The sequence below is a fragment of the Carcharodon carcharias genome, chromosome 15 (assembly GCF_017639515.1).
Source record: "Carcharodon carcharias isolate sCarCar2 chromosome 15, sCarCar2.pri, whole genome shotgun sequence".
In the NCBI taxonomy this organism is placed as follows: Eukaryota; Metazoa; Chordata; class Chondrichthyes; order Lamniformes; family Lamnidae; genus Carcharodon; species Carcharodon carcharias.
Window position 1 is genome coordinate 128,370,947 of NC_054481.1, and position 26,749 is coordinate 128,397,695.

Below are 26,749 nucleotides of genomic sequence, written 5' to 3' on the forward strand. Positions count from 1 at the left end.
CTTGAGGACATCACTCGGTCTTTCCCTTGACCTTCCTTGTGCTGTGCGGGAGAGGGGTGGGTGGTGGGTGACGGGGGCAGGGGTTGGGTGGGTGGGTAATGGGGGAGGGGGCTGGGAGAGTAGGAGAAGGAGGGAGGTTCCACCACCTCAGGCTCTAAGGGTCCCTGCGAGAAATCCTGTCACGGGGGTGGGGGGGGGGTTGTTGAAGACGCACTCCACGGGCAAGAGTGCCAGGCACGGGCCTGTTAGCGCCGGCTTGCGAAATCTCGGTGTCCCTCGCCCTTCTCAGCTCTTAAACTGATTCTCGGCCTCTTCCTAATGGGGGAAGCTTATCAATTCGGAGCTGAAACAGGCGTTGGATCACATGGAGTGGTTTGAGACACAGCACTGGCTGCAGAAGCTGATAGACAGCAACCTTGTTTGCTTGAGGTTTTTTTTTAAACTACAAAAATGTCCTTCAGAGGTTAAACACAGCAGGGGAATTACACACACTTATTGCATTAGAGCAGCACGTATTGACCCACAATGTGCAGCTTTGCACCGCCGGTAAAACTCCTAACTACCGACCACTTTATTTACAGCCCTGCTCCCTACTTAATCCTCATCGAGGCGTTTCTGACTCTTTTTTCCAACATCCAGCCTGTTTCCCCGCGCCCCCCCCAACCCCCACCCTCCCCACCGCCCCCACCCCCCCACCCCCCCCACACCCAATGAACCGCTCCAGACTGAGGCGAGCGAGAAGCCAAGAGCTGGGATTTGTCAAGGATTCACCTGAGACTTCTTAGCGGAGCCCTGGACACTGGGGAGTCTGACCTCTGACCCTCAGAAACCCTCAGGTCCGGAAACCAAGCTCATTCGCAGAGCTTGTACCATCTAAACATTGTGGTTATACCAGAGGTTGCCGTGCGTCACAGTAAGTCCAGAAGTTCAACCTTCACATTATAAAATGGAGGGTGGGATTCACTGGAAATTAAGACCTGGTGGTGATTTTAGCGAAATGCGCCTGTCCGGAACCGGATGGGGTTTTAGAGGTTTTTGCACGTTACTCGATTTTACTCTCCAGTAAAACCCGTGGGCACCCGACTCGGTTAGTTTGGTTAAATTGACTATCCCTGCACCTCCCCCCAACAAACATACCACCAGGCTCGGTGAGGGGGGTCGGTGAGGGGGCTCGGTGAGGGGGTCGGGCTCGGTGAGGGGGGTCGGTGAGGGGGTCGGGCTCGGTGAGGGGGCTCGGTGAGGGGGGTCGGTGAGGGGGCTCGGTGAGGGGGCTCGGTGAGGGGGCTCGGTGAGGGGGTCGGGCTCGGTGACGGGGCTCGGTGAGGGGGTCGGGCTCGGTGAGAGGGCTCGGTGAGGGGGTCGGGCTCGGTGAGGGGGCTCGGTGAGGGGGCTCGGTGAGGGGGCTCGGTGAGGGGGTCGGGCTCGGTGAGGGGGTCGGGCTCGGTGAGGGAGCTCGGTGAGGGGGCTCGGTGAGGGGGCTCGGTGAGGGGGTCGGGCTCGGTGAGGGGGCTCGGTGAGGGGGCTCGGTGAGGGGGCTCGGTCTCGGTGAGGGGGCTCGGTCTCGGTGAGGGGGTCGGTGAGGGGGCTCGGTGAGGGGGCTCGGTGAGGGGGTCGGGCTCGGTGAGGGGGCTCGGTGAGGGGGCTCGGTCTCGGTGAGGGGGCGGTCTCGGTGAGGGGGTCGGTGAGGGGGCTCGGTGAGGGGGCTCGGTCTCGGTGAGGGGGCTCGGTGAGGGGGTCGGGCTCGGTGAGGGGGCTCGGTGAGGGGGTTGGTGAGGGGGTCGGTGAGGGGTCTCGGTGAGGGGGTCGGTGAGGGGGCTCGGTGAGGGGGCTCGGTGAGGGGGTCGGTGAGGGGGTTGGTGAGGGGGTCGGTGAGGGGGCTCGGTGAGGGGGCTCGGTGAGGGGGTCGGTGAGGGGGTTGGTGAGGGGGTCGGTGAGGGGGTCGGTGAGGGGGCTCGGTCTCGGTGAGGGGCTCGGTGAGGGGGTTGGTGAGGGGGTCGGTGAGGGGGTCGGTGAGGGGGCTCGGGTGAGGGGGCTCGGTGAGGGGGCTCGGTGAGGGGGCTCGGTGAGGGGGTTCGGTGAGGGGGCTCGGTGAGGGGGCTCGGTGAGGGGGCTCGGTCTCGGTGAGGGGGCTCGGTGAGGGGGCTCGGTGAGGGGGCTCGGTGAGGGGGTCGGTGAGGGGGCTCGGTGAGGGGGCTCGGTGAGGGGGCTCGGTCTCGGTGAGGGGCTCGGTGAGGGGGTCGGTGAGGGGGTCGGTGAGGGGGCTCGGTCTCGGTGAGGGGCTCGGTGAGGGGGTTGGTGAGGGGGTCGGTGAGGGGGTCGGTGAGGGGGCTCGGGTGAGGGGGCTCGGTGAGGGGGCTCGGTGAGGGGGCTCGGTGAGGGGGCTCGGTGAGGGGGTTCGGTGAGGGGGCTCGGTGAGGGGGCTCGGTGAGGGCGCTCGGTCTCAGTGAGGGGGCTCGGTGAGGGGGCTCGGTGAGGGGGCTCGGTGAGGGGGTCGGTGAGGGGGCTCGGTGAGGGGGCTCGGTGAGGGGGCTCGGTCTCGGTGAAGCAGCTGGAATTTTACAGCTGTGAATTTTTGTCCAGGTGTAACTTTTGAATCAACTCATCTTTTCTGCGTGCGTGTTGATGTCTGTACTCTCCCCCTTACCTGGTGTCAGTGACACACTTGGGCCTTTTAGCAGCTCGAGGCACATTTGAACTCTCTCTCTCATCAATACTGAATGTTCCCAGGTGCTGGGTGGCAGAGGCCCCATGTGGACAGTCCACCCCCACCCCCAGTTTAGCGTTTAACGCCAGCTCTTGGCCCAGAGCCGCATGCCTGTGTCATAGACGGCCGGCATTGATTTGCAGCGGACTGTTTCCATCGGCCAGCACCTTGGCGGCTGGAGTGAATCTACACCCTATGTTCACACCCCAAGGCTCCAGCCCATGTGGAGTTGGCAGTCTGCTCGCGTTTTTGGAGAGGTTCCCTGTTTGGAACAGGGGTGGGGGGTTGGGGGGGAACAGAGGTCGGAAGATATTGGGGCAGCTCCGTCACAGAGCCCAGTCGGTCCAGGTAAGTGAAGGAGGTTGAAGGAGGCTTTCCCCCTTTGGTGGGGGAGGGTCAGTGCTGATGCTCTGCTGGATAGACCACCCCCCAACCCACACGCACCCCATCGCTCTTCAGGTACCATTATTTGGAACCACACTGAACGCTGAGCAGCCAATCACATCTCCCAGTCCGCACAAAGCAAGATCCAACAAAAAGAACCTAATGTTTATATGGTGCCCTTAATATTATAAAAATATTCTAAAGCGCCTCACGAGATTGTTCTAAAGCTAAGTTGTTCACCTGGCCACAGAAAGAGATATTAGGGTGGATGGCCAAAGTTTGGTCAAAGAGACAGGTTTTAAGGATGGTCTTAGCGGAGGAAAAAGCATGACAGAGAGGCAGAGAGATTGTGGGAGCGAATGCCAAAGGTCAAGTAGCCGAAGGAATGGCCACCAATGGTGGAGCAATTAAAACCAGGGATGCTTAAGAGACCAGAGTTAGAGGAGCGGAGAGGTCTCAGGGAGCTTGTAGGGTTGACATCACAGAGATAGGGAGGGGGCAAGGCCATGAAGGGATTTGAAAACTAGGATGAGAATTTTAAAATCAACATTTTGTTTGACCAGGGAGCCAGAATAGATCAATGAGCACGGGGGTTGTGGGGAGGTGGGGGGGAGGATAGGGGATTTGGAGTTGGTGTGCGTTAGGACAGGGGCTAGAGTTTTGGATGACCCCAGAGTAGGAGGGGGAGGGGTGCGGTCAGGGTCGGCCAGGATTGAGTAAATTGGTTTACAACTTTGCTAACTGTTGCACAGAGAAAATCTCCCTCAGCAATGGGCTTTGAGGAGGTGGAGAGAACTCACTGATCTTCTCTGCTTGGCGACATGGGACCTAACTCTACCCGGACTATCGGAACAGGTGGATGGTCCCTCGGTTTAACATGGATCTGAAGGACCGTGGCGCTGACTGTGCAGCCACACTCTCAGCGTTGCCCTGGCGCGTCAGCCGAGATCTTTACGCACAAATCTCAGGACTCCCCCCCCCTTCCGACTCAGAGATAACAATACTTCCAACTGAACCCAGGCTGAGACAGAAATAAAGAGGGGGAAACAATCTATTTCAATATCTGTGGAGTTTCAGACAGCACATGGTCATGTTCACAGCATAGAATTGAGCTGAAACTCTTAAAACTGGCAGACATGTGCCTTAAATAGGAAAACTTCTGTTAACACACCATCTGTTCTCCAGGCTATGTGTGTCTAACGATTTGTACAAGGGAAAATTCATAAACCTTATTGATTAAATATTTTTTTTTTGCGCTGCGGGGAATTATTATTTTTCCAAACCACTCAAGAGAATTTTCTGAATGAGAAACTCCCTGAGCATTATCACTGATCATCTGTAAAAGAATCTGCCTGAAATGGAATGCCACAAACACACAATTAAAATACAAACTTTCATGTGTGGAGCATTGCACGAGAGCGAGACAGAGAGAGAGAGAGAGAGAGAGCTGCTGCCTGGTTTACAGACTGAAGGACTCTTCCACACTGCAAACACCACAGTTGGAATAGCCAAGGTGGCTTTGAAGAGGGGACGGAGTGTCTGTATTGTAACAATACACAGATGGTTGGATTGAGACTTCTCAGGCTTGGAGTGTACTTCCCCTCCCCTCACCTAATAACAATCAGTTGTGTCAAACATCTTCGCACAGTATGTGACGTACTTTAAACACATACTCCGCATCCCGGTGCCAGAGGGGAAAATCGAGAAGATTTTTCTCTGTCCCCTGCCAGGTTTAATTTACACACCGTACAGGCCAACAACAAAAAAAAAACAACGGACGCAGCTCTTTCTGAAGCACAGACCCTAATGTCGGAGGCACGGACTGGTTTCGCCTTATTAGTGTCAGGTCTCATCAGGGAGGATGGACTTGCAGGGTTTACAAGACAGTTACGCTCAGGCCCAGTGAGGGGCAATGGTATTGGTGAGAAGGACTGGAAGAATTAGCCATCCCATAGGCTGTTCCCATAGAAACAAAAGACCTCAATCAATAGAAATGAGAAGACATGACAGATAAAAAGCTCAATCCTGGGCTGAAGATACAAATTGCAACTATTCCAGCCGTTCAGCTTCACACACCCACGGGTAAAAACAATATCTAGTCCCACTTCTGACACGGTCATTGTCTTTATTCATTTGCGCCATGAAGATTTTGCCTGAAATGGCGACATTGTGGCCCAAACTTCTTAGGCAGCCGGGTTCCTGACAGGAGATTGAAGTCTGTGCGATCCCTGAAGGTTAGACAATCTGTTTGGGCCGTGAGGCCTGCCTATGAAGGCTGAAAGCTGTGCGGACATGTCAACCCCTTCTTTCTCAAATCATTTCCTCTGCCTCCACTTTTTTCCTCACCTGACCTTGTGAGTGACACAGCAGCCAGAAAATTTACTCCCAGGCCTCAGATAATCCCATCTCCAAATGTGGTTAGGTGATTTCCAGATGAGGACTCTTGCCTCAAACTTCTTTGCTCTTGCTCAGAAGTACCCTACCAAGACATGGCATAGATCAAGGTAATTTTGGGCACCATGCCATCATGACATACATTGGCGTTCCAACTGTTGTCGTGTTGCATCCCAATAGCTTTTTTTTTAAAAGGAGCAGCCATTTATACAGCTCCTTATCACATCCCTGAGACATCGCAAAGCACTCTACAGCCAACGAGTTAGCCGCTGTTGTTATTTAAGCATTCGATTGCCACACAGTGAGATCCAACAAACAGCAAATGAACAAATAATCTGTCTTTGGTTAGTGCTGGTTGAGAGAGGTCGGTCAGGACATCAGGAGAAAGTCCTGCCCTCCTCTGATCTCTGACATCCACCTGGGCAAGCAAAAGCACCCTCGGCTCGGCAACTCATCTGAAAGGTGGCACCTGAGACAATGTGGCACTCCCTCGGTACCACTTCAGAGTCTCCGCCTAGATTATGCACTCAGGTCTGTTAAGGCCTTTAACCTCACCGCCCTCTGATTCCAGGGACCAAGCTGACACGGCTGTCAGACTACTGGTTTATTGATAATTGGTTGCAGCCAATAAAATTGGGGAAAAATTGAGCATGCAGGTATTGGATGGTCCTCCTTATATGCTGTCTCGTAGCTCAAGAACTACCACCTACGCAACATTGTACTTCAGCATACTTCTCTGTACCTGTGGGGAACTTTGAATGTTCCTTAGAGATTTGATGGGGCACTGTACTCCCACAAGTCCCCTCCTGCATTGAACCAATTTGGAATTTCATCCTTGAGCAAATGTTGTGATCTCAGGGATAACATTGTGATTGTTTGAAATAGAATACCTTTAATCCAATGTAAATCTTCAAAGCCTACAAAGGCTTTGAGGAGAATAGGAGAACAGGAACAGGAGAAGGCCATTCAGCCCTTTGAGTCTATTCCCCTGAAAAATTGCTGCTTTGTGAATTATAAAAAACTGAATACCCCAAAACCCCAGAAACTAAAGGAGTGCACCCCAGAAATGGGATGCTCAACCTCGGACTAATTCTGAAAAAAAAACCCTGCAAAATTAATGCCATAAACAAAAGAAGATAAATATTACATGGTTCACCGATTTCCTGGCTGGATATGCAAATAGCCTTATTGGTCCAAGGGCAAAAAAAAAGGTCCATTTTAAGTTCTGTTTAAATGATTTGCCTTTTGTTTGAGTTTGCTTGGCTTCACTTACACTAAGTAACCTATAAATCACCTCTCCTGCATGTTAACATCTAACCCACAATTCAGTCATCAATCTGGCTTCTGGTTACACTGAAAACAGGAAAAGAATATTGTTATCAAGGAACATTGATGCATTAAACAACTAGCAATCACTACAGGAAATGATGCCAGGTTACCGTGACAATGAAAGCCAAACTGATTTCAGACACACTACCTTTGAGGAAAGGTCGCCTCTTATTGCTCTAAAATAACCCACTTAGTGAATATAACAGGAAGCAAAAGAACTTCAGGCTTTGCTTGAGCATAGACCTGTCTGAACTCCTGCTCCATGAGCTACCGTGAACCACCAGCACAGCCAGAACCAGCTGACTGAGCAAACCCTTCCCCCTCTGGCACTACCTTGTCAGGAATATTTAACTTGGCGGGAGTTTATGATCTGCCGAGGGCTCGGTTATTGTTCTTTTTCCCTAAGCACTTGTTCCCAGGCTGGAGCAAGGACAGGTTACAGTGGCTTAGACCGACCTCAGGCTGGCAAAGCCGGATAAAGCAGCAAACCAGCAAATGCAGTGTGCAGTCGCTCCCAAAGGGAGAATGTAGAAGATCCCATGGAGCCACTATGAGGAAAAGCAGGGGAGTTATTGCCAGTGTGTTGTCCAGTATTTCTCCTTCATTCGACATCACTGAAACAGACTATCTGAGCATCATCACATTCCTGTTCATGGGAGCTTGCTGTGCGTAAACTGGCTGCCGCGTCTCCGACACGACAACAGTGACTACATGTCAAAAGCACGTCGTTGGCTGCATAGTGCTTTGGGGATGCAAGTCTTCTTAAAAAGACCTTGCAGTTTGAGGTGAGGGATTAGGGTGGGGCAGCGTAGTGAGGCAGGGGGAGGGAAGCTAGCCAACCTTTCCACTCCTGGGCCAACATTTTCCCCCTGTCTGGGTGAGGGGGGGGGAGTGTGTGAGCAGGTGGGGCCTCCAGTCGGGGGTGCATCGCCATTTTGCGTGGGCGGGCCAATCAAGGCCAGCCCAGCGTGATGTCAGCCAAGAAGTGCTATGCGGGCTGGGATGGGGGTGGGGTGGGGAGGGGGCGGGGAGGGCGGTGGTGGGGGGGGTGGTGGGGTGGAGGGATTCCCTCAGGCAGGAGTGCACTCTTTTGTGCATGCGCATGAAAGAGCACACTCATCCCCCGAGGCTAAGTGCAGCCTCAGGGAGATCGGCTCCCTGAATTTCAGGTAATAAAAAAATGTCCCTGCCATGTCACATGAGTTGGGGCGTGTCCACCACTTTTACTGAAACGCTTGTTAAAATTTTAAAAACCTACATGAAACCTCATCCCGCCCATGGATGAGGTTTTTGTGCTTTTTCCAAAGCCCGCCAGTGCTCCCAACGGGCAGGTCCATCCATTAGTTTTTTAATGGCCCTAGTAGTCCGTTGACAGTTTGGCGGGTGCACAGCCACCGAACTGAAAATCTAATTGACGCGGGGTGAAATCAGGACACATGCCCGACGTATCACCATGTCTTTTTACACCTCCGCTCGCCGGCTGGAATAAACCTGCCCCTGAACTCCAAAGGAGTCAAAGATGCCCATTTGAATATTTATGGGGTGTTCACAGTACATAGAACATAGGAGCCCAGCACAGGGACTGGAAGCTGGGACATCATTGCTGGGCAGCAGCAATTAAAGGGCTGCTGGCTGCCCAAACTGTGTATCTACTTAAAAAAGCTGCAGGACAAAATCTGCATTGAAGATTCAGTCATGGAGGGTGTAAGTCGGGTGACCCGAAACCAAGGCGTAGATCTCCCCGCAGCAAATCTTTACATTTATCGGGCTGACCTTCCCTCTGTGACAGCCAGAAGCAGCCGCCTGCACTGCTCCAGCTCCCCAGTCACATTATAGGGAAGACCCTCTAACCTAAGGGGTGCCCCCGTGAGTTTTGTACATTGTGGTTGTGCTTTGTATTCCAGTGATTGTCCACTCACACTGGGGCGCACTGTGGGGTGGTGATACCAAGCTCGGAAAGGATGGTATTGGGAGGCAATGCCTCCTGGACTCAAGATGGACCACGGTTAGGGTCCCAGATATGTCCCCTTCCACTACCCCCCCCCCCCCCCCCCCCACCGCCACGGAAAAGAGGGGGAGTGAAGCAGAGGGAGCAAAGTGGTCACTATTTACAGGGATTGGTCAGCCATGAGTAAACCTCCTGCAGTTGACCAGCCTCGCCCAGCTTTTCTGTTCTGGATTTTCCTCTCTTGGTTTAATCCTTTTGGGAAGCATGTCTCAAATGTGGTAGGATGGTGAGGGAGAAGCCCTTCCTCCGAGCTGAATGGTCTGTCCTCTCTGTCTAGGCGGGTGTGGGGTGGGGGGATTGGGGGGCTAGGGTCAGTCCTGGGGTTGGGGGTGTCACTTGGGAGAATACAGCTGAAAGATGCCACATGGAAAAAGCTGGGGAGCATACCCAGTACTCAAAGGGTTACCTAGCTGCTTGATTTAAAAAATAATCTTGCTGATATATTGTTAACTGCAGGGAGATGATTTATATAAAATAAGAACGATGTTATATTGTTATCTTAACATTGCATTTTGATGAAAAGCAGCCATGTAGAACATGACTGTAAGTAATTAAGGCAATAAAATGGTGAAATGTGTAATTGGGGTAAAAAAACCCAGTTATCAGGAGTTTACAGTTAACTGGGATGGAAAAGTCAAAGCAGGTTTTCAATTTCTGATCATTGACCAGAAATCATACCTCAGGAATCAGCTAAACTTGACAATATGATAACATTTTAATTTAAAATTTTTTTTACTCTTTCACTGATTGTTAAGTTCAATCTAATGAGATCTACTGCTCTCTCGGAGCTAGAACCAGATTTGTATTGTGATCACTTTTCAGGAATAAAAGGGGCACAGACCACATCCATTCAGCGGAGGAGAGCTGTTGGCAAAACTGAAGGGCTATTTTTATGCTGGACGCCTATAACACGCATTAGGGCCCTTTGAATATGTTAATGAGGGGCCAACCTGAAGCAGTCCATGTCCATTGCAAGAAGACTTTGACAATATTCAGGTTTAGACTAATAAGTGGCAAGTAACATTCACACCACACCAGCCCCAGGCAATGACCATCTCCAACAAAAGATCATCTAACCATCTCTCCTTAACATTCAACTGCATTACCATCGCTGAATTGCCCAATATCAACCACCTGGTGGGGTTAATTAACTGGACCAGCCATATAAATACTGTGGCTACAAGAGCAGGTCAGAGGCTGGGATTTTGCAGTAAGTAACTCACCTCCTGACCCCTTAAAGTCTGTCCACCATCTACCAGGCACAAGTCAGGAGTGTGTCGGAATGATCTCCACTGGATGAGTGCAGCTCCAACAACACACAGGAAACTCGAGCAACCTTTTACATCCACCACATCCAGGGCAAAGCAGACATCTTCATTGGCACCCCATCCACCACCTTAATATTCACTCCCTCCACTACAGGCTCACAATCACTGCACCGTATACAAGACACACTGCAGCAACTCACTAAGGCTCCTTCAGCAGCACCTCCCAAACCCGCAGCCTCTACCATCTAAAAGATCGGGGTCGACAGACACATGGGAACACCACCACCTGCAAGTTCCCCTCCAAGTCACTCACCATCCTGACTTGGAAATATATCACTGTTCCTTCACTGTCGCTGGGTCAAAATCCTGGAAATCCCTCCCTAACAGCACTGTGGGTGTACCTACACCACATGGACTGCAGCGGTTCAAGAAGGTGCTCGCCATCACCTTCTCAAGTGCAACTAGGGATGGGCAATAAATGCTGGCCCAGCCAGCGAAGCCCACATCCCATGAATAAATGAAAAAATTAATTTCCTGATGAGAAATCCCTTGACAAAATTTATGATCAACAAGCAAGACAGGTGTGAGGCCTAGTACACTGGAGGTGGATGTTTGAGGGCAAATCAACAACTGACATGTGGGGGGGCTTTCAAACGTCAGTTGATAAGAATTCAGGACCAGCATGTTCCTGCTAGGATGAAGGATAAGCATGGCAAGTTTCAGGAATCTTGGATAACGAGGGATATTGTGAGATTGGTCAAAAAGAAAAGGGAAGCATTCGTAAGGGCTAGAAGGCTGGGAACAGATGAAGCCCGTGGAGAATATAAAGAAAGTAGGAAGAAACTTAAGCAAAGAGTCAGGAGGGCTAAAAGGGGTCATGAACAGTCATTGGCAACCAGGATTAAGGAAAATCCCAAGGCCTTTTATACATACGTAAAAAGCAAGAAGGTAAAAAGCCAGGGAAAGGGTAGGCCCACTCAGGGACAGAGATGGGAATCTGTGTGTGGAGCCAGAAGAAATGGGAGAGATACTAAATGAATACTTCTCATCAGTATTCACCAAAGAGAAGGACTTAGCGGTCGATTTGTCTAGGGAAGAGTGTGTAGATAGCCTGGGTCATGTTGAGATCAAAAAAGAGCAGGTGTTAGGCTTCTTGAAGAAAATTAAGGTGGATAAGTCCCCAGGGCCAGATGGGATCTACCCCAGAGTACTGAGGGAGGCAAGGGAGGAGATTGCTGGGGCCTTGACAGAAATCTTTGTATCTTCACTGGCTACGGGTGAGATCCCAGAGGACTGGAGAATGGCCAGTGTTGTTCCATTGTTTAAGAAGGGTAGTAGGGATAATCCAGGAAATTACAGGCTGGTGAGTCTTACGTCAGTGGTAGGGAAATTATTGGAGAAGATTCTTCATGACAGGATTTACTACCACTTAGAAGCAAATGGGCGTATTAGTGAGAGGCAGCATGGTTTTGTGAAGGGGAGGTCGTGTCTCACTAACTTGTTCGAGTTTTTCGAGGAAGTGACAAAGATGATCGACGATGGAAGGGCAGTGGATGTTATATACATGGATTTCAGTAAGGCCTTTGACAAGGTCCCTCATGGCAGACTGGTACAGAAGGTAAAGTCGCACGGGATCAGAGGTGAGCTGGCAAGATGGATACAGAATTAGCTTGGTCATAGAAGACAGAGGGTAATAGTGGAAGGGTGCTTTTCTGAATGGAGATCTGTGACTAGTGGAGTTCCACAGGGATCAGTGCTGGGACCTTTGCTGTTTGTAGTTTACATGAATGATTTGGAGGAAAATGTAACTGGGCTAATTAGTAAGTTTGCAGACGACACAAAGGTTGGAGGAATTGCAGATAGTGAAGAGGATTGTCAAAGGATACAACGGGATATAGATCGGTTGGAGACTTGGGTGGAGAAATGGCAGATGGAGTTTAATCAGGACAAATGTGAGGTAATGCATGTTGGAAGGTCTAATGCAGGCAGGAATTATACAGTAAATGGCAGAACCCTTAAGTGCATCGATGGGCAGAGGGATCTGGGTGTACAGGTCCACAGGTCACTGAAGGAGGCAACGCAGGTGGATAAGGTAGTCAGGAAGGCATATGACATGCTTGCCTTCATTGGCAGGGGTATTGAGTATAAAAGCTGGGATGTCATGCTGCAGCTGTACAGAACCTTGATTAGGCTACACTTGGAATATTGCGTGCAATTCTGGTCACATTACCAGAAGGATATGGAGGCATTGGAGAGGGTGCAGAGGAGGTTTACCAGGATGCTGCCTGGTCTGGAGGTTATTAGCTATGAAGAGAGGTTGGAGAAACTTGGATTGTTCTCACTAGAGCGATGGAGATTGAGGGGCGACTTGATAGAAGTTTACAAAATTATGAGTGGCATGGACAGAGCAGATAGTCAGAAGCTTTTTCCCAGGGTGGAAGAGTCAATTACTAGGGGTCATAGATTTAGGGTGAGAGGAGAAAACTATAGAGGAGATGTGCGGGGCAAGTTTTTTACGCAGAGGGTAGTGAGTGTCTGGAATTCGCTGCCAGAGGAGGTGGTGGAAGCAGTTACGATAGTGGTGTTTAAGAGGCAGCTTGACAAATACATGAATAGGATGGGAATAGAGGGATACGGACCCCGGAAGTGCAAAATGTTTTAGTTGACGGGCAATATGATCGGCGCAGGCTTGGAGGGCCGAAGGGCCTGTTCCTGTGCTGTACTTTTCTTTGTTCTTTGTACACCCAGCAGCCACTACAAGTGCCAACTGAAGGTAATTTTCAATTCCCTTTGAAAACCCCCTTTCTAGGGAGAGGCTGGAGATGCAGGCGTTGCTCCCCTGATTCCACCGACATCCCGATCGCAAACTCTTGACCACCTGCCCCATCCGCAGGATTTATCTCCGGGCCTCTACCAGCCAGACAGACGGCCGGCCCTAAACTTGGCCCCTGCAGATGGATGACCATCGCCAGCAGCTCTCCCTGAGGATACTGATGAGGCCCAGGGCCTAGTTTCTATCGCTCCTCAGGCCTCCTGGTTCAAGAGCGCACTGTCCAGATGTGGAGCTCAAAGCCAATGAAGTACTTTTGAAGCATTATTACTGTTGCAATGTAGGAAACAAGGCCATCTCCAACAACAATGTGATAATGATCAGATAATCTGTTTTTTGTGATGTTGACTGAGGGATAAATATTGTGGACCCCAGGGGCAAGTCCCCTGCTCTTCTTCAGAACAACACCATTAGATCTTTTACATCCACCTGAGCAGGCAGATAGGACCTCGGTTTAACATCTCATCTGAAAGGCAGTGCCTCCAACAGTGAGGCACTTCCACAGTCAGGCACTGCAGTGTCAGCCTGGATTTTTGTGCTCAAGCCCTGAAGTGGGACTTGAACCTGGAATTAGAGGCGAGAGTGTTACCAACCGAGGCACAGCTGACACTGCCCATGGTACTACACAGGCAAATTCAATACCTTGTGAAACCTTGAGGTAAAATGAGATAAGAGACTGTGGGGTTATTGAACCAGAGCACACAATGTAACTCAGCCCTTATTTAAAGTCATACAGTGTTAATTGTATATTAATTGAGTGTTTAATTGTACACATATGGTGGGCATTAACTTGGGATTCGCTTTTGCTCCTATATCTAGGAGCAGACAGACTGGTTGGTTTTGGAGGTGTATGTATGTAATGAATGACTGTAAATTAAAGTATATAAGCATGTAAAGATTAGGCTCTGCTTCTATCCTTCACTAATGTTCAGTCCTGTATTTTACATTTCCATCATAAATTCCTTATATTCCAGATTAGAATGGCAATTATCAATGCATACTTGTCACACTGTAATTCAGCAATGGGCTGAATGGCCTCATTCTGTATTGTAGCATACTATGATTCAATGAGATGTATAATAGGCTGTCAAACTTGCTATCGCCCATTGTCCAGTGTTTGAATCACAGGAGTGAAACATCCATGTTCCAGGCCCCACACATCCCTTGTTTCAATCATTGGAACAGTGGCTGTATACTGCGAGAGCACGTTATTGGCTGGAAAGCACCTTGGGACATCTTGAGGTCATGAAAGGGAAAGGCAAATCTTTCCTCAATTCTTTTCTCATCAGGAAAATGTGCTGTTGGAATAAAATGAGTGTTCAAGAGAGGGAGGCAGCTCATGAATGACACTCTGTCACCATCCAAACAGAATGAGCACTCAATCTGAAAGTGACTTTAAGAGCTAGAGTTCCCAACATTTGTTTAATTACATTCTGCCTTGCCCAAATACAGTGAGTGGAGACTTTGCTGTTCAACACCACAAAATTAAAGTTTAACAAAAACAAAGGCCCGTTACTATTATTTAATTTATGTCATTCCAATGAAAGAAATCAGTTTTCACCCACAGCAGCCGATGTGAAGGGTCCTGGTTTTCTCCACTAGGCATAGGGCTTCATCAGTGCACACTTCATATACCACCTCCCCTTCACTAACACACACCAGGTATGCCTCTCATCAACACCTAGCTCTTCACTATTACACACTTCATGTACTTGTCCCACTAATGCTCTACCCCTCACTACTGCATGCCTGGTTTATTATCCTCTGCTCTTTCATGCCTAAGTCCTCGCTCTTTATTTACCAGAGGTCCAGCAGCAGGTCAATTGAAATAAAGATCAGGAGAGAAAGCCAGCACAGGCACAATGGGCTGAATGGCCTCCGTCTGCATTGTATCACTGTGATTCTATGAAATGTAGAACAGGCTGTCACTCGCTATCACCTATTGTATAAAGTCAACCTTTCAAACCAGGCTGCACCTTGGAGTCCTCCACCTCCTCGAGTCCTGCAACTGTAGGTACTGCCAGGGGCAGGTCTGTGAAAAAGGTGTCTTGTTCCTCCACTTTTATTTTCCCCTCTTTCCTTTACTGTTTTGCTTCCTTCCCTATTGCACTTGTTTCTTTTGCTCTCCTCAACTGTTTCTCTCTTTTCTCCTTCTACTGTTTCTCATACTCTCCCCTCCAATTCTGTTCTCCCTGTATGTCCTGCCCCTCTTTCCATCCTTCGTTTCTCCTCCCTTTTCTCTCTTCTTTCTCCGTTTCACCTCTACAACCGTTTCCCTCGACTTTCTACACAGTTGCTGCCTGGGGAGTAACACTGGGAAGAAGAGGGAATGAGGCTGGATTTCTTGATCAGTCTGGGCTTGGAGGGAAGTCAGTTGCTAAAAATAAGCAGGTGTGTGGGGCTTTAAATAGAGCAGGAGGAGTGGGAGATTTAATATCTGCTTCCTATTAAAAATGGGTCATGCCAGTGCTACCTGCTCTGGGACATAGTGCCAGTGGGTCATGCCAGTGCTACCTGCTCTGGGACTGGTAGTGCCAGTGGGTCATGCCAGTGCTCCCCGCTCTGGGACTGGTAGTGCCAGTGGGTCATGCCAGTGCTACCCGCTCTGGGACTGGTAGTGCCAGTGCTGCCATGACAGTTGAGTCTGAAAGCAACGATGGACAAATGCTGCTAAAGAGCCAGAAGGTGATGTTGTGGTGGAGACATCTTGTGCCGATATCTGCTTCTGGGAGGGCTGGATCTTCTCCAGTCCATTCCTCACCACTTTAGGACACCAATTGCTCCTTTTCTCCACTTTGAGTGAACAAGGGCCATACTCTGGTTGGCTGGGTCTGGGCTGCTTTCCTGCCCCCTCCAGACTGAGTGCAGCATCTCAGCTCGTCTGACCAAATTTGTCACCTCTGTGAAGGCTCATTCAACTGCTGGGGTGGAAATGGGGGAAGCAGAGTCTCCTGCAAGTTGCTGCATCCTTGCCAATCTCTTGTGACCCACAGGTACCGTGTCCAATAGGCAACTGAACATTGGGAAAATCTTCCAGCCAGCTGCACAAACAGAGGCACAGGAGTTGTCCATACAGATGTTGTCCATGCAGATGTTGTCCATGCAGAGGTTGTCCATGCAGATGTTGTCCATGCAGATGTTGTCCATGCAGAGGTTGTCCATACAGAGGTTGTCCATGCAGATGTTGTCCATGCAGATGTTGTCCATACAGATGTTGTCCATACAGATGTTGTCCATGCAGATGTTGTCCATGCAGAGGTTGTCCATGCAGAGGTTGTCCATGCAGAGATTGTCCATGCAGAGGTTGTCCATGCAGATGTTGTCCATACAGAAGTTGTCCATACAGAAGTTGTCCATGCAGAGGTTGTCCATGCAGATGTTGTCCGTACAGAAGTTGTCCATGCAGATGTTGTCCATGCAGAGGTTGTCCATGCAGAGGTTGTCCATGCAGAGGTTGTCCATGCAGATGTTGTCCATGCAGAGGTTGTCCATGCAGAGGTTGTCCATGCAGAGGTTGCCCATGCAGATGTTGTCCATACAGATGTTGTCCAATCACAACTGGCACAGACTGAACGCCTGGTTTGTAAACAGGTGCTTTATGGATTAAGGGCTCAGGCATCTTGTAAGTGTAACTTGTTATTTGCAAAAGCTAAAAACAAAACCAAGGCCGGAAAATTCAGTAAGAAAACCAATGTTTTTTTTAAGCAGGTATGGCTCAAAACCTGAAGTTTGTTTCAGCTGCTTTGACCTGTGAGTTTTATTTGCTGAAATGGTGCTGAGTTATCCCTGTAAAGCGAGGTGTTTGTCAGGTCCCTTTTCCCCACTTGCCAGTAGGGGTCCTTCACCTCCCTCCCACTGTTCAAACTGTGCACAGGGCACAGGCAGTGAGAGGGGAATCCACCAGCTTAAATCTCTTGGCTTCTTCCTGCAGACTTGCTTGTTTGACTCTGAAGCACCCCCCCCCCCCCAACCCACCCCCAGTTTCGTGCCCGAGCCTCCGAGAGTCAGGTCGAGTTCTCTCTGCCCCTCTCAAAAGAGGTGATCCCAGATTTTAGCCTGTCTCGTTTTTGTCCCGTGTGTCCTACTCACATTGTATTCTCTAACCCATTCCACACACTCTGTCTGCTGACCAGCACTTTATTTTTCAAATGGAGGCAATTTCGATAAAAGGTCACAGGACCCTTGATCCCTTCCTGTTGTGAGTGTAGTCACCACATGGGGGGGTTATTGCTTTTGGGCTTTAACATCCAACACTAACTCAACCTGGGGGCATTAGGCAGGTGCATTCATGCAACCTTCAGCACCAGCACTGGTGCATTCTTCAGCTCTGTGAGCTAAATACTTACGGACGGTTTATTTTTGTCAGTAACTACCCCTCGTCAACTGTCCTTGGTATTCATTGGCGTATGTTAGCAGAATGTCATCAACAAAACTGATTGAAAAGGTGTTTTGTTTGGGGGGGGCGGCGGCGGTGGGATCAAGCGTCTTTCACTGCTCGGAGAATTAACCCCTTCACTGCCGCAGGGCCCTGCTTTGCTGAGCTTGGCTCTGACTGTCAGCCCTGCAGCATCTTCGAGGAGGAGTTTTTGCAAAGCCTCGTCTCCATTGGACAGCCTGAAGCGAGTGGTGATCTTGACACACAGCCACTGGAAGGCTCTGGTTATCTGCTCGGGAGGCTGTTCCTTGACCTCATTCCAACTGTCACTCAGAACTGTCAGCCCAAGATCATTTTTCTTTCCCCAACCTCGCTGTCTGAAGTTCTCCAGCTTAACGTTCTTTTCTAATGATCTGGCTTTGCAGACGCTTTTGTATTTTGGCATTTGCCTTCTCCCTGATTTATCCTCCAGAGGACCCTCTGGCCGCCACTCAAGTTTCCTTCCTATCAGAGCTGCCCAGAATCAATAAGAACACAACACCTTCACGGCCACTGTCAATGCTCCTGTGCTTGCAGCCAACAAAGTCCTTCCCTTCTTAGGATCCTATGGTACAGAAGGAGGCCATTCAGCCCGTTGGCTCTTTGAACGCGTTTTTAGCCCCACACAGCAACTGCGAAGGCTTTCAATTCTATTTCCTTCCCCCCTCCCCCTAACCCCCTCCCCTCAGCGACTCACTCACGGGACATTTCATATGTTGATTCCATCACCTTGGAATAATTGAAGAAATCCCACAGAAATCTCAGGGTGGAGGATGGTCCTTCAGCTCATCGGGAATGTCCCTGGAAAGCTTTGCAAAATGTAGCTGTGGTGGTAACTGTGTCCATCAGCAGCAGAAAGTTATTTTTATCAGCGTCTTTAAAAGAATAATAGAACGCCACTTTGAAACACTCGAGCTGGGCGAGAGTACTGGCACACTCTGTAGAGAACGTTTGATGCTGCAAGTGACATGAACACAATTTCACATCGAGCTAAGAGGTTGAAATTGCTCTCAAATATCTAAAGTCTTGGCTCGACTCAGTTTCTAGCACCCTCGTGTCGAGGAGGTCAAGGGTTTGAGCTCCACCCCAGCACCTGAGCGCATAGTCTAGAACTGGCACTTCAGCGCAGTACTGAGCAAGTGCTGTACTGGCAGAGGTGCATCTTTCAGGCCACTATCTACCTGCTTAGGCGCATTAAAAAAAACTCCACAGCACAACATTCCATGGAGAAGGGTAGGGAAGTTCTCCCATTGTCCTGGTCAACAATCATCTCTCACCCAACACCACCAAAGGCCAATTAACTGGTCATCAGTGTTTGCGGGATCTTGCTGTGCGCAGATTGGTTGCCACATTTATCCACGTGACAAGTAATCAGTTGGCTTTAAAGCGCCTCGGAGTCATGAAAGGCGCCATATAAATGCAAGTTCCACCTTTTTAAAAAAAAACCCCACATTCTCGTCAATTCTTAAAAAGAGAGGCAATTTTGTCTTAAGACACGTGCAGAGAAATAAAATTGTCACTCAAAGTGAAAATACCCCCATCGGACTCCGTTTGATCCTATAACACAGGGGGATAAAAATGCAGGAGGAACTCCAGTGGGCTCTGTTACAAGAATTCCCGAATCTCCCAAATCCCCATCGGATGTTTCAGCGTGTTTGTTAGCATGGGACAGGTTTGTGGATATTTATGCAGGTAGTGTGCGAGCTGTTCGACAAACACAACAGCTGACACCCTTGCAACATATATGAATCAATGCATATTAATTACGTCCTTCTGAGAAAGGTTATGCTTTTAAGATAAAAATCAAGGTGAGCTGAGGCAAAAGAAAGTTTGTGAGTTCTGCTGATAGATATTTGTGCAGCTAATTACACTCCCCTGTTTTAGCAGTAACACCATTTTATTTTCCAGCCCACTTGCTTGGTGGACTGGTGGGATAGTGCTGAGTACCTTAGCAAAGCAGCACCAGTGAAGCATTCACTCCCCCTCCCTCTGCACACTTCAAACTGTGGGCCTTTATGTTTCACTTCTCTCTCCAGCCCCCCCACTCTCCCAACACCCGCCCCCCCCCACCACTTTGTGAATCAAGCGCTTTTGCAAATAACGCCTGGCACCCACCACCCCCACTGCAAACCTCCTCACCTCCCCTCTCCCCCAACCCCAGGCAGCCTGATATGAAACACACAAATATATCCTAAGTTCCAAACCCGTCGAGCCATCAGCCTAAAACATGCCCTGATGCAAGCCCCACAGGAAGGTCACAATAAATGGTTTTCTGATTCACTGCCCCTGAAATAATTTTGTGTATTAAAACCTGAATCTGCACTTTCTGGCCCGAAAGCTTTCTAATTATTCCTGTGTCCTTGGGACAGACACCGATCCTTCAGTGAAACAACCCCCCTCCCAATCTGTTTTCAAAGCATGTCTGTCCTTTATTAAATTGTTTTCTTTTCCACATTATCAGTTACCATGGCGACCTCATCTCTCGGATTATTTGAATTTCATTATATCTATTGATTTGGGAGCATTTCATCTTTTTTATTGTTTTTCTGTCAATTTTCAAAACGAATAACCATCTAATTTGCGTCAGTGCTGATTACGTTTGTCCCTCAATAGAGGTCGGCAGCTGTGCCAGAGAAACAAATCAATGAAAAAAACATCATAAAACTCAAAAGTACAATCTCCAGGAAATGGGTGACATTCCACGGTTGCCATGGCGAAGTCATCAAAATTTTGCTTTGTTGTAAATTTTAAACCTGCTTACTTTGGTTAATAATTTATGCAATTTTAGCATTATTTATAAATTTTTTAATAAGAAGCCTGGAGCAAAGTGGCCATTAACAAAACACACAGCTGTCCAATCGCTCGGCACAGATCAATTTCATTTTTATGACATGATAAAATGCTTTTAAAGCAATTTACACAAATATGGAAAATTTTTTAGCGACTTCATTTATTCATAAGGGGGGCAGGAACTCTGTGTAACAAGGAAATGGCCTGGACTTAACTGGAATGGACTGAATGTCCTTCAAACAAGGACATAAAGTTTCATTTCCAATGCACGCAGTCAAAGGCAATTTGGGATGCACAGTTAATATAAAAAAAACAAAACATTACCATAGTGCTGCAGAAAATAACGGTGACAAACCGCCTCACTTGTAAAGGTCTAAATCCACGCTGCTTTTCACTACCGAGCATTTGGTTAATGTTAAATAACTGGGAGTTTAGTAGAAAGCTCAGCTGTCACTGGTTATTTTTATTGTAAGTTTTATTGTTGTGGATGACTTTTTTTAGAAAAGCATTGCACTTTTTTGTCTGTCATTTATCAAAACTGTGCCACTGATCTGCCTGGTGTGTATGTGAGTGTATGTGTATATGCGAGTCTATGTATGTGTGTACATATGTGTATGTGCATAAACGTGTGTCTGCGCGTGGATGTGTGTATGTCTTTGTGTGCGCAAATGCATGTGTATACATGTGTGTACGTGTGTGGGTGTGTATATGTGTGTATGTATGTGTGTGCATGTGTGTGTGTGTGTATGTCTGTATGTATATGGGTGTGTATGTATGTGTGCGCGCGTGTATATATGTATGTAGGTGTGTGCATGCATGTATGTGCGTGTGTGCGTGTGTGTGTGTGTATTGTTTGAGTGTGTATGTATGTGGGGGTGTGTGTGTGTGTGTGTGTATATGTGTATGTATGTATGTGGGTGTGTGTGTGTGTGTGTGTGTGTATGTGGGTGTGTGTGTGTATGTCGGTATGTATATGGGTGTGTATGTATGTGTGCGCGGGTGTATATTTGTGTGTGTATGTATGTGGGTGTGTGTGTCTGTGTCTGTGTGTGTATATGTGTATGTGTGTGTGTGTGTGTGTGTGTGTGTGTGTGTATGTGGGTGTGTGCATGTATGTACGTATGTGAGAGAGAGTGGGATTTTAGCATCCTGGGCCCTGTGTCTGAATGGGATAGGTCCCTGTTGGAACCTGCTTTCAGTCTAGTACCTCCAGTTCCCTCCCCCATTTCCCCTCCCTTCTACATTCCCCCCTTCTCCCTCCACCCCACCACTGTCAAGATTTCTTACTCCCCTGAATGCTGGTGGGATTGCTTTAAGGGCTGAATGACCTACTCCTGTTCCTATGTCACGTGTATTTTTTTTGTCCACCTCCCTTGTCTCTGCCTTCAAGCATCACATTTCCTGCCACTTACTATCCGTTCACTCTGGGTACCTCAGACTGTGCCACTCTGTCACCAATGATCACTGACCCGCTAATTTTCTCTTCATGATCCGATTGGCACCTTTTCCCCAGTAGCAGGGCAGGAACTGGCAACAAGGGGGCTGTAAATGATTTGACCACTTGGTGGCCCAGTGTGTAGCTTCATCGTCATTGATTCGTTCGTGGGATGTGGGTGTCGCTGGCGGGGTCAGCATTTATTGCCCATCCCTAACTGCCCTTGTTCAGAGGGCATTTAAGAGTCAACCACATTGCTGTGGGTCTGGAGTCACACACAGGTAGGCCAGACCAGGTGAGGAAGGCAGATTTCCTTCTGTGAAGGACTATTAGTGAACCAGATGGGTTTTTACGACAATCAGCAATGGGCTCAGGGTCACCGTCAGACTTTTTAATTCCAGATTTTTATTGATTTCAAATTTCAACCCGAGGCTCCCAGAGCATGCTCCTGGGTCTCTGGGATGCTAGCCCAGCGACAGTACCACCTCCCAACCATTACTTCCTTAATTTAAAATGCATGGCATACCCGCTTTGAGTCAGAGTGAGGCAGTGACCGGATGTGCTTGACTGGAAGTTGTGAACAACTCCTCTCCCACTTTGGGAGTGTAGATCACTCACACTCTCATACCCATGTCAGCTTGGCTCAGTTATTACCACTTTCGCTTGTGAGTCAGGGGGTCTGTAGGAACAAGTCCCGGCCAAAGATTAAATCATTTGGTCTGCCACTTGCGTGCACTGCCGAGGGAGTGCAGTATTGCCACTAAAGCTGTTTTTCCGAATGTAACATGAACCCACCTGCACCCAGTCTGATACAATAACCTGGAGAGAGAGCAGTCTCCTCAAACCAGAAAGCTGAGTGTGTCTAAAAGGAAGGAATCCTTGTCAATAGCCAGGCCAGTCAGACACCCGGCTCTTAGTGGCTTATCGATATAATTCCTGCAGAAGTTTAAACGCCCGCAAGTAGCTTGGGCTGATTTCGTGTGTAACATTATTGACAGGAAGATTTTTTTTTGTCAGGATTTCTAATTGGTCAGCCAGCCTGAAGAACACTGGATTCCTACCACTGCATTTGGGCTTTGTAACTGAGCGGGGACGGGATGGAGTCACTTATGGAATTGATTACAGAGGGGAAACCTGCTCTTTATTCAGGCTGGCTGCTGCTGTGTACGATTTCTACAGAACCTTAAAGGTAAAGGGGGGTCCACGGGTCCAAACCCTGCAAACCATGAGCACAACTTTTCCCAATGTAATGTGGCCCCTTTAAGGTATTTTGAATGTAGCCGCAATATGTGCCCATGTGATGTGTTCCTGAACCCAGTGAGATACCAGGGGACACGCTGGTGGGGGGGTTGGGGGAACCAGATCATGTATTAAATATTACCCATAACAATGGGGTCACGTTAGGATAACAGGCAGAAATACTTGAGTGTTTGATGGGAAACATCACACTCCAGCACACATCTGTCCAGTGTTGGAGCCCGTGTGTGATGCAGTAGCCCGAGGAGCGTGAAGGGAATTTGTGGCACTTGCTGGTTGTGTTGTTTGCTGTTGTGCTGATTCTTCTCCTTGCGCTGACCCTTCCTGCATGATGAATAAGTCTGTTCCTTGGTAAATATTCCCCTGAGTTGTCTCCCTCCCTCTCTGGCTGCATTTTCACAACACCCCTACCCTTCACCGTTTCAACCAAGTGATTGCTTTTCCTACGTGCGCCCAGCCACAGAGTGAGTGGCCTATTCAACCTTGGGAGGCATCAGAGCCCAATCCTGCCCTCATCCAATGTTCACGTGGGATGGTGATCAGGAGTAAGGACTCTGATTCATCGATGTTCTCCTTCCTTCACCCTCAGGTCAGCTGCAGCAGTCCACACCTCCCATGCTGACCTTTCAGGTCGTTTCGTCCATCCATTGTAAAATCTTTTTGCCAATGCCAACCCAACTATCTCTTAAAGATATAAAAGTTGCAAAGAGACCCACAGAAGAGTATAATGAATCCTGAGGAGAGGTTGGAAAAGTTCAAACTATTCTCCTCGGAACAGAGAAGACTAAAAGATAACCTCATAGAGATTTGCAAGATAATAGAGAGAAACTATTCCCACTGGCCAGCGGCTCAAGAACCAGAGGTCAGAAACTCCCAACCACTGGCAGAAGATCCAGTGGAGAGATGAGGGGAGTTTTTTTGACTCAGAGTTGTCAGGATCTGCAATACAGTGGAAGCTTTATTTCATAAATAATTTTAAAAGGGGGTTGGACAGGTATTGAGGATGAGCGACATCCAGGACTGCACAGAAAAGGTGGGGTTTGTGGGGCTGATTGTTCAAAGAGCCAGCACAGGCACAATGGGCAGAATGGCCTCCTGCTGTGCTCTGAGTTTCTAAAGGTCACGCGGGACTGAAGGGATCATCCAATCAGCCTCTGCCGTTCTCTGCTGCACGATGGGCTGGAGAGAATATTTCCAAGTTCATGTTGGTAGCTCTACTTGCTGAGGTACACTCCTGCGTTCACAGCACAAGCAGTAATCTGGCAGATTGAATCGCCTGTCCGCTGTAGAACTCATCTGATATTGCATTTCACTGCTTTCATTCAAGATACAAATAAGAACATATAGGAGGGGGAGCAGGTCATTCAACCCCTTGAACTTCCTCTGCCATTCAATAAGATCATGGCTGATCTTTTGCTTAAACTCCACTTTGCCGAACTATCCTCATGTCCCTAGATTTCCTTTGTGTCGAAAAGTATATTGATCTCTGTCTTGAACATACTCAATAACTGAGCATCAATATCTCTCTGTGCTAGAGAATTCCAAAAGAAATCATGACCCTCTAAGTGAAGGAATTTCACTTCATCTCAGCCCGACATGGCTGAGTGTATAACTCCTGCACCTCTACCCCAAAATCTGGCCAAAGCGTTTACTCTCCTGCAAGCAAGGAAATAAGCGGCGGTGAGGGTTTTAACAGGGGTGGCCCGCCGGGGACCCTGGGTTCAACCTCTCTTGTGCTTCCCCAGCATCACTCCCCCTTTTCCAATCTACCACGGCTGCCCAACAGTGAAGATATGATTTAATGAGTACATCATTTTGAAATGAAATACCTCAGAAACTATCAACAGAGATTAATATCAAAAACAGCCAGAGCTTTCTCCTTGCATTTTAATGTCACTTCAGAAGTGGCAGCTGGGATTAGACGAGGGAGCTTTGAGGGTTAACACTCCCCCCAGGGGGCTATCAGTGTGAGAGACAGCTCTCACTCTGCCGGTGTTCCTGGCTAGAATTTGACAACTGGCCCTAACCGACTGGCATTCAACCTTTAATGAGATTAGTGCCGTTAAACAGTCTGTCCCTTTCCTTAGCCATGCAAGGACTTAACTCGGGTGTCACTAAAAATTAATCCAGTGACAAATACTGTTGGAAAATTGGCTCCACATTCTCGAAAAATTAAATTTTTAAACTCTTCGCCGTCCACCTGCATTTTATTTTTTTGACCAACACAGTTTTTTCCTGCTGGCCAAGCGCAAGGGAGCTTCTGGCCGTCAATCATTTCTTTTCTGCCATTTTTAATGATCGTTTATATTGTATTTTGAAATTCACATCATGATGAATTACTCCACGTTTTCACCTTTTTTTAACTGCAGCTTACATTTCTATAGCAACTTTAATCTGAGAAGACATCCCGAGGTGCTTCACAGGTGTACATTCAGCCAAAGATTTGACACAGAGCCACTGCAGAATATTAAGGTTTGCAGAATTAAGCTGGACAGATATGGATCAAATCAATCTGATTTATTAAATAGACAAGCTTGAAGGGCTGAATGGTCTACTCCTATCTTGATGTAAAGGTGGCAGAGAGGTTAGTTAAAGAGGTGGGTTTTAAAGAGAGTCTTAAAGGAGAAGGGAGAAGTAGAGAGGTTTGATGGAGATTGGAAATGTCGCATATTTGAACTGAGTTGGTTCTGTACTGACCTGAGAGTGTACCTGATCTGGGGATGTACCTGACCTGAGAGTGTACCTGACCTGAGGGTGTGCCTGACCTGAGTGTATAACTGACCTGGGGGTGTACCTGAACTGAGAGCGTACCTGACCTGAAAGTGTACTTGACCTGGGGGTGTAGCTGACCTGGGGGTGTACCTAACCTGGGGGTGTACCTGACCTGAATGTATACCTGACCTGGGGATGTACCTGACCTGAGGGGTACCTGACCTGAGGGGTATCTGACCTGGGGGTGTACCTGACCTGAATGTATACCTGACCTGGGGGGGTACCTGACCTGAATGTATACCTGACCTGAGGGTGTACCTGACCTGAGTGTATACCTGACCTGAGGGTGTACCTGACCTGAGGGTGTACCTGACCTGAATGTATACCTGACCTGGGGGTGTACCTGACCTGAGGGTGTACCTGACCTGAGTGTATACCTGACCTGGGGGGGTACCTGACCTGAATGTATACCTGACCTGAGGGTGTACCTGACCTGAGTGTATACCTGACCTGAGGGTGTACCTGACCTGAATGTATACCTGACCTGGGGGTGTACCTGACCTGAGGGTGTACCTGACCTGAGTGTATACCTGACCTGAGGGTGTACCTGACCTGGGGATGTACCTGACCTGAAGGTGTACCTGACCTGGGGGTGTAGCTGACCTGAGGGTGTAGCTGACCTGAATTTATACCTGACCTGGGGACGTACCGCACCTGAATGTATACCTGACCTGGGGATGTACCTGACCTGAATGTATACCTGACCTGGGGGTGTACCTGACCTGAATGTATACCTGACCTGGGGATGTACCTGACCTGAATGTATACCTGACCTGGGGGTGTACCTGACCTGAATGTATACCTGACCTGGGGGTGTACCTGACCTGAATGTATACCTGACCTGGGGATGTACCTGACCTGAATGTATACCTGACCTGGGGATGTACCTGACCTGAGCGTATACCAGACCTGGGGGTGTAGCTGACCTGGGGGTGTACCTGACCTGAGCATATACCTGACCTGGGGATGTACCTGACCTGAATGTATACCTGACCTGGGGGTGTACCTGACCTGAGCGTATACCTGACCTGGGGGTGTAGCTAACCTGAGGGGTACCTGACCTGGTGGTGTACCTGACCTGGGGATGTACCTGACCTGAATGTATACCTGACCTGGGGATGTACCTGACCTGAATGTATACCTGACCTGGGGATGTACCTGACC

The 26,749-nt window shown here is 48.8% G+C and overlaps 3 protein-coding genes across 3 annotated transcripts in view; all 3 read right to left on the minus strand.

Moving 5' to 3' along the window:
• casz1 (castor zinc finger 1) overlaps positions 1–26,749 on the minus strand; it is a 383,715-nt gene that overhangs the window by 128,369 nt on the left and 228,597 nt on the right. The window lies entirely within an intron of this gene.
• On the minus strand, positions 246–5,654 carry LOC121288476 (early nodulin-75-like). Its single transcript, XM_041207017.1, has 3 exons — positions 5,572–5,654; positions 1,138–2,562; positions 246–315 (listed from the first exon to the last, which is right to left on the minus strand). Exons 1-3 carry the CDS (start codon positions 5,652–5,654, stop codon positions 246–248), a joined length of 1,578 nt encoding a protein of 525 aa, XP_041062951.1.
• On the minus strand, positions 15,828–16,454 carry LOC121288477 (keratin-associated protein 4-12-like). Its single transcript, XM_041207018.1, has one exon. The coding sequence runs from the start codon at positions 16,452–16,454 to the stop codon at positions 15,828–15,830; it is 627 nt and encodes a 208-aa protein (XP_041062952.1).

Bases quoted from the DNA above. Each gene is read 5' to 3' on its own strand.
- LOC121288476 (XM_041207017.1), bottom strand. From the start codon at position 5,654: ATGCAACACGACAACAGTTGGAACGCCAATGTATGTCATGATGGCATG. The intron at 2,563-5,571 runs GTAGGGTACTTC...AAAAATTCACAG, and splicing joins TTGATCTATGCCATGTCTTG to CTGTAAAATTCCAGCTGCTT. The intron at 316-1,137 runs GTATGTTTGTTG...TTCCCCCATTAG, and splicing joins CCCCCTCACCGAGCCTGGTG to GAAGAGGCCGAGAATCAGTT.
- LOC121288477 (XM_041207018.1), bottom strand. From the start codon at position 16,454: ATGGACAACATCTGCATGGGCAACCTCTGCATGGACAACCTCTGCATG.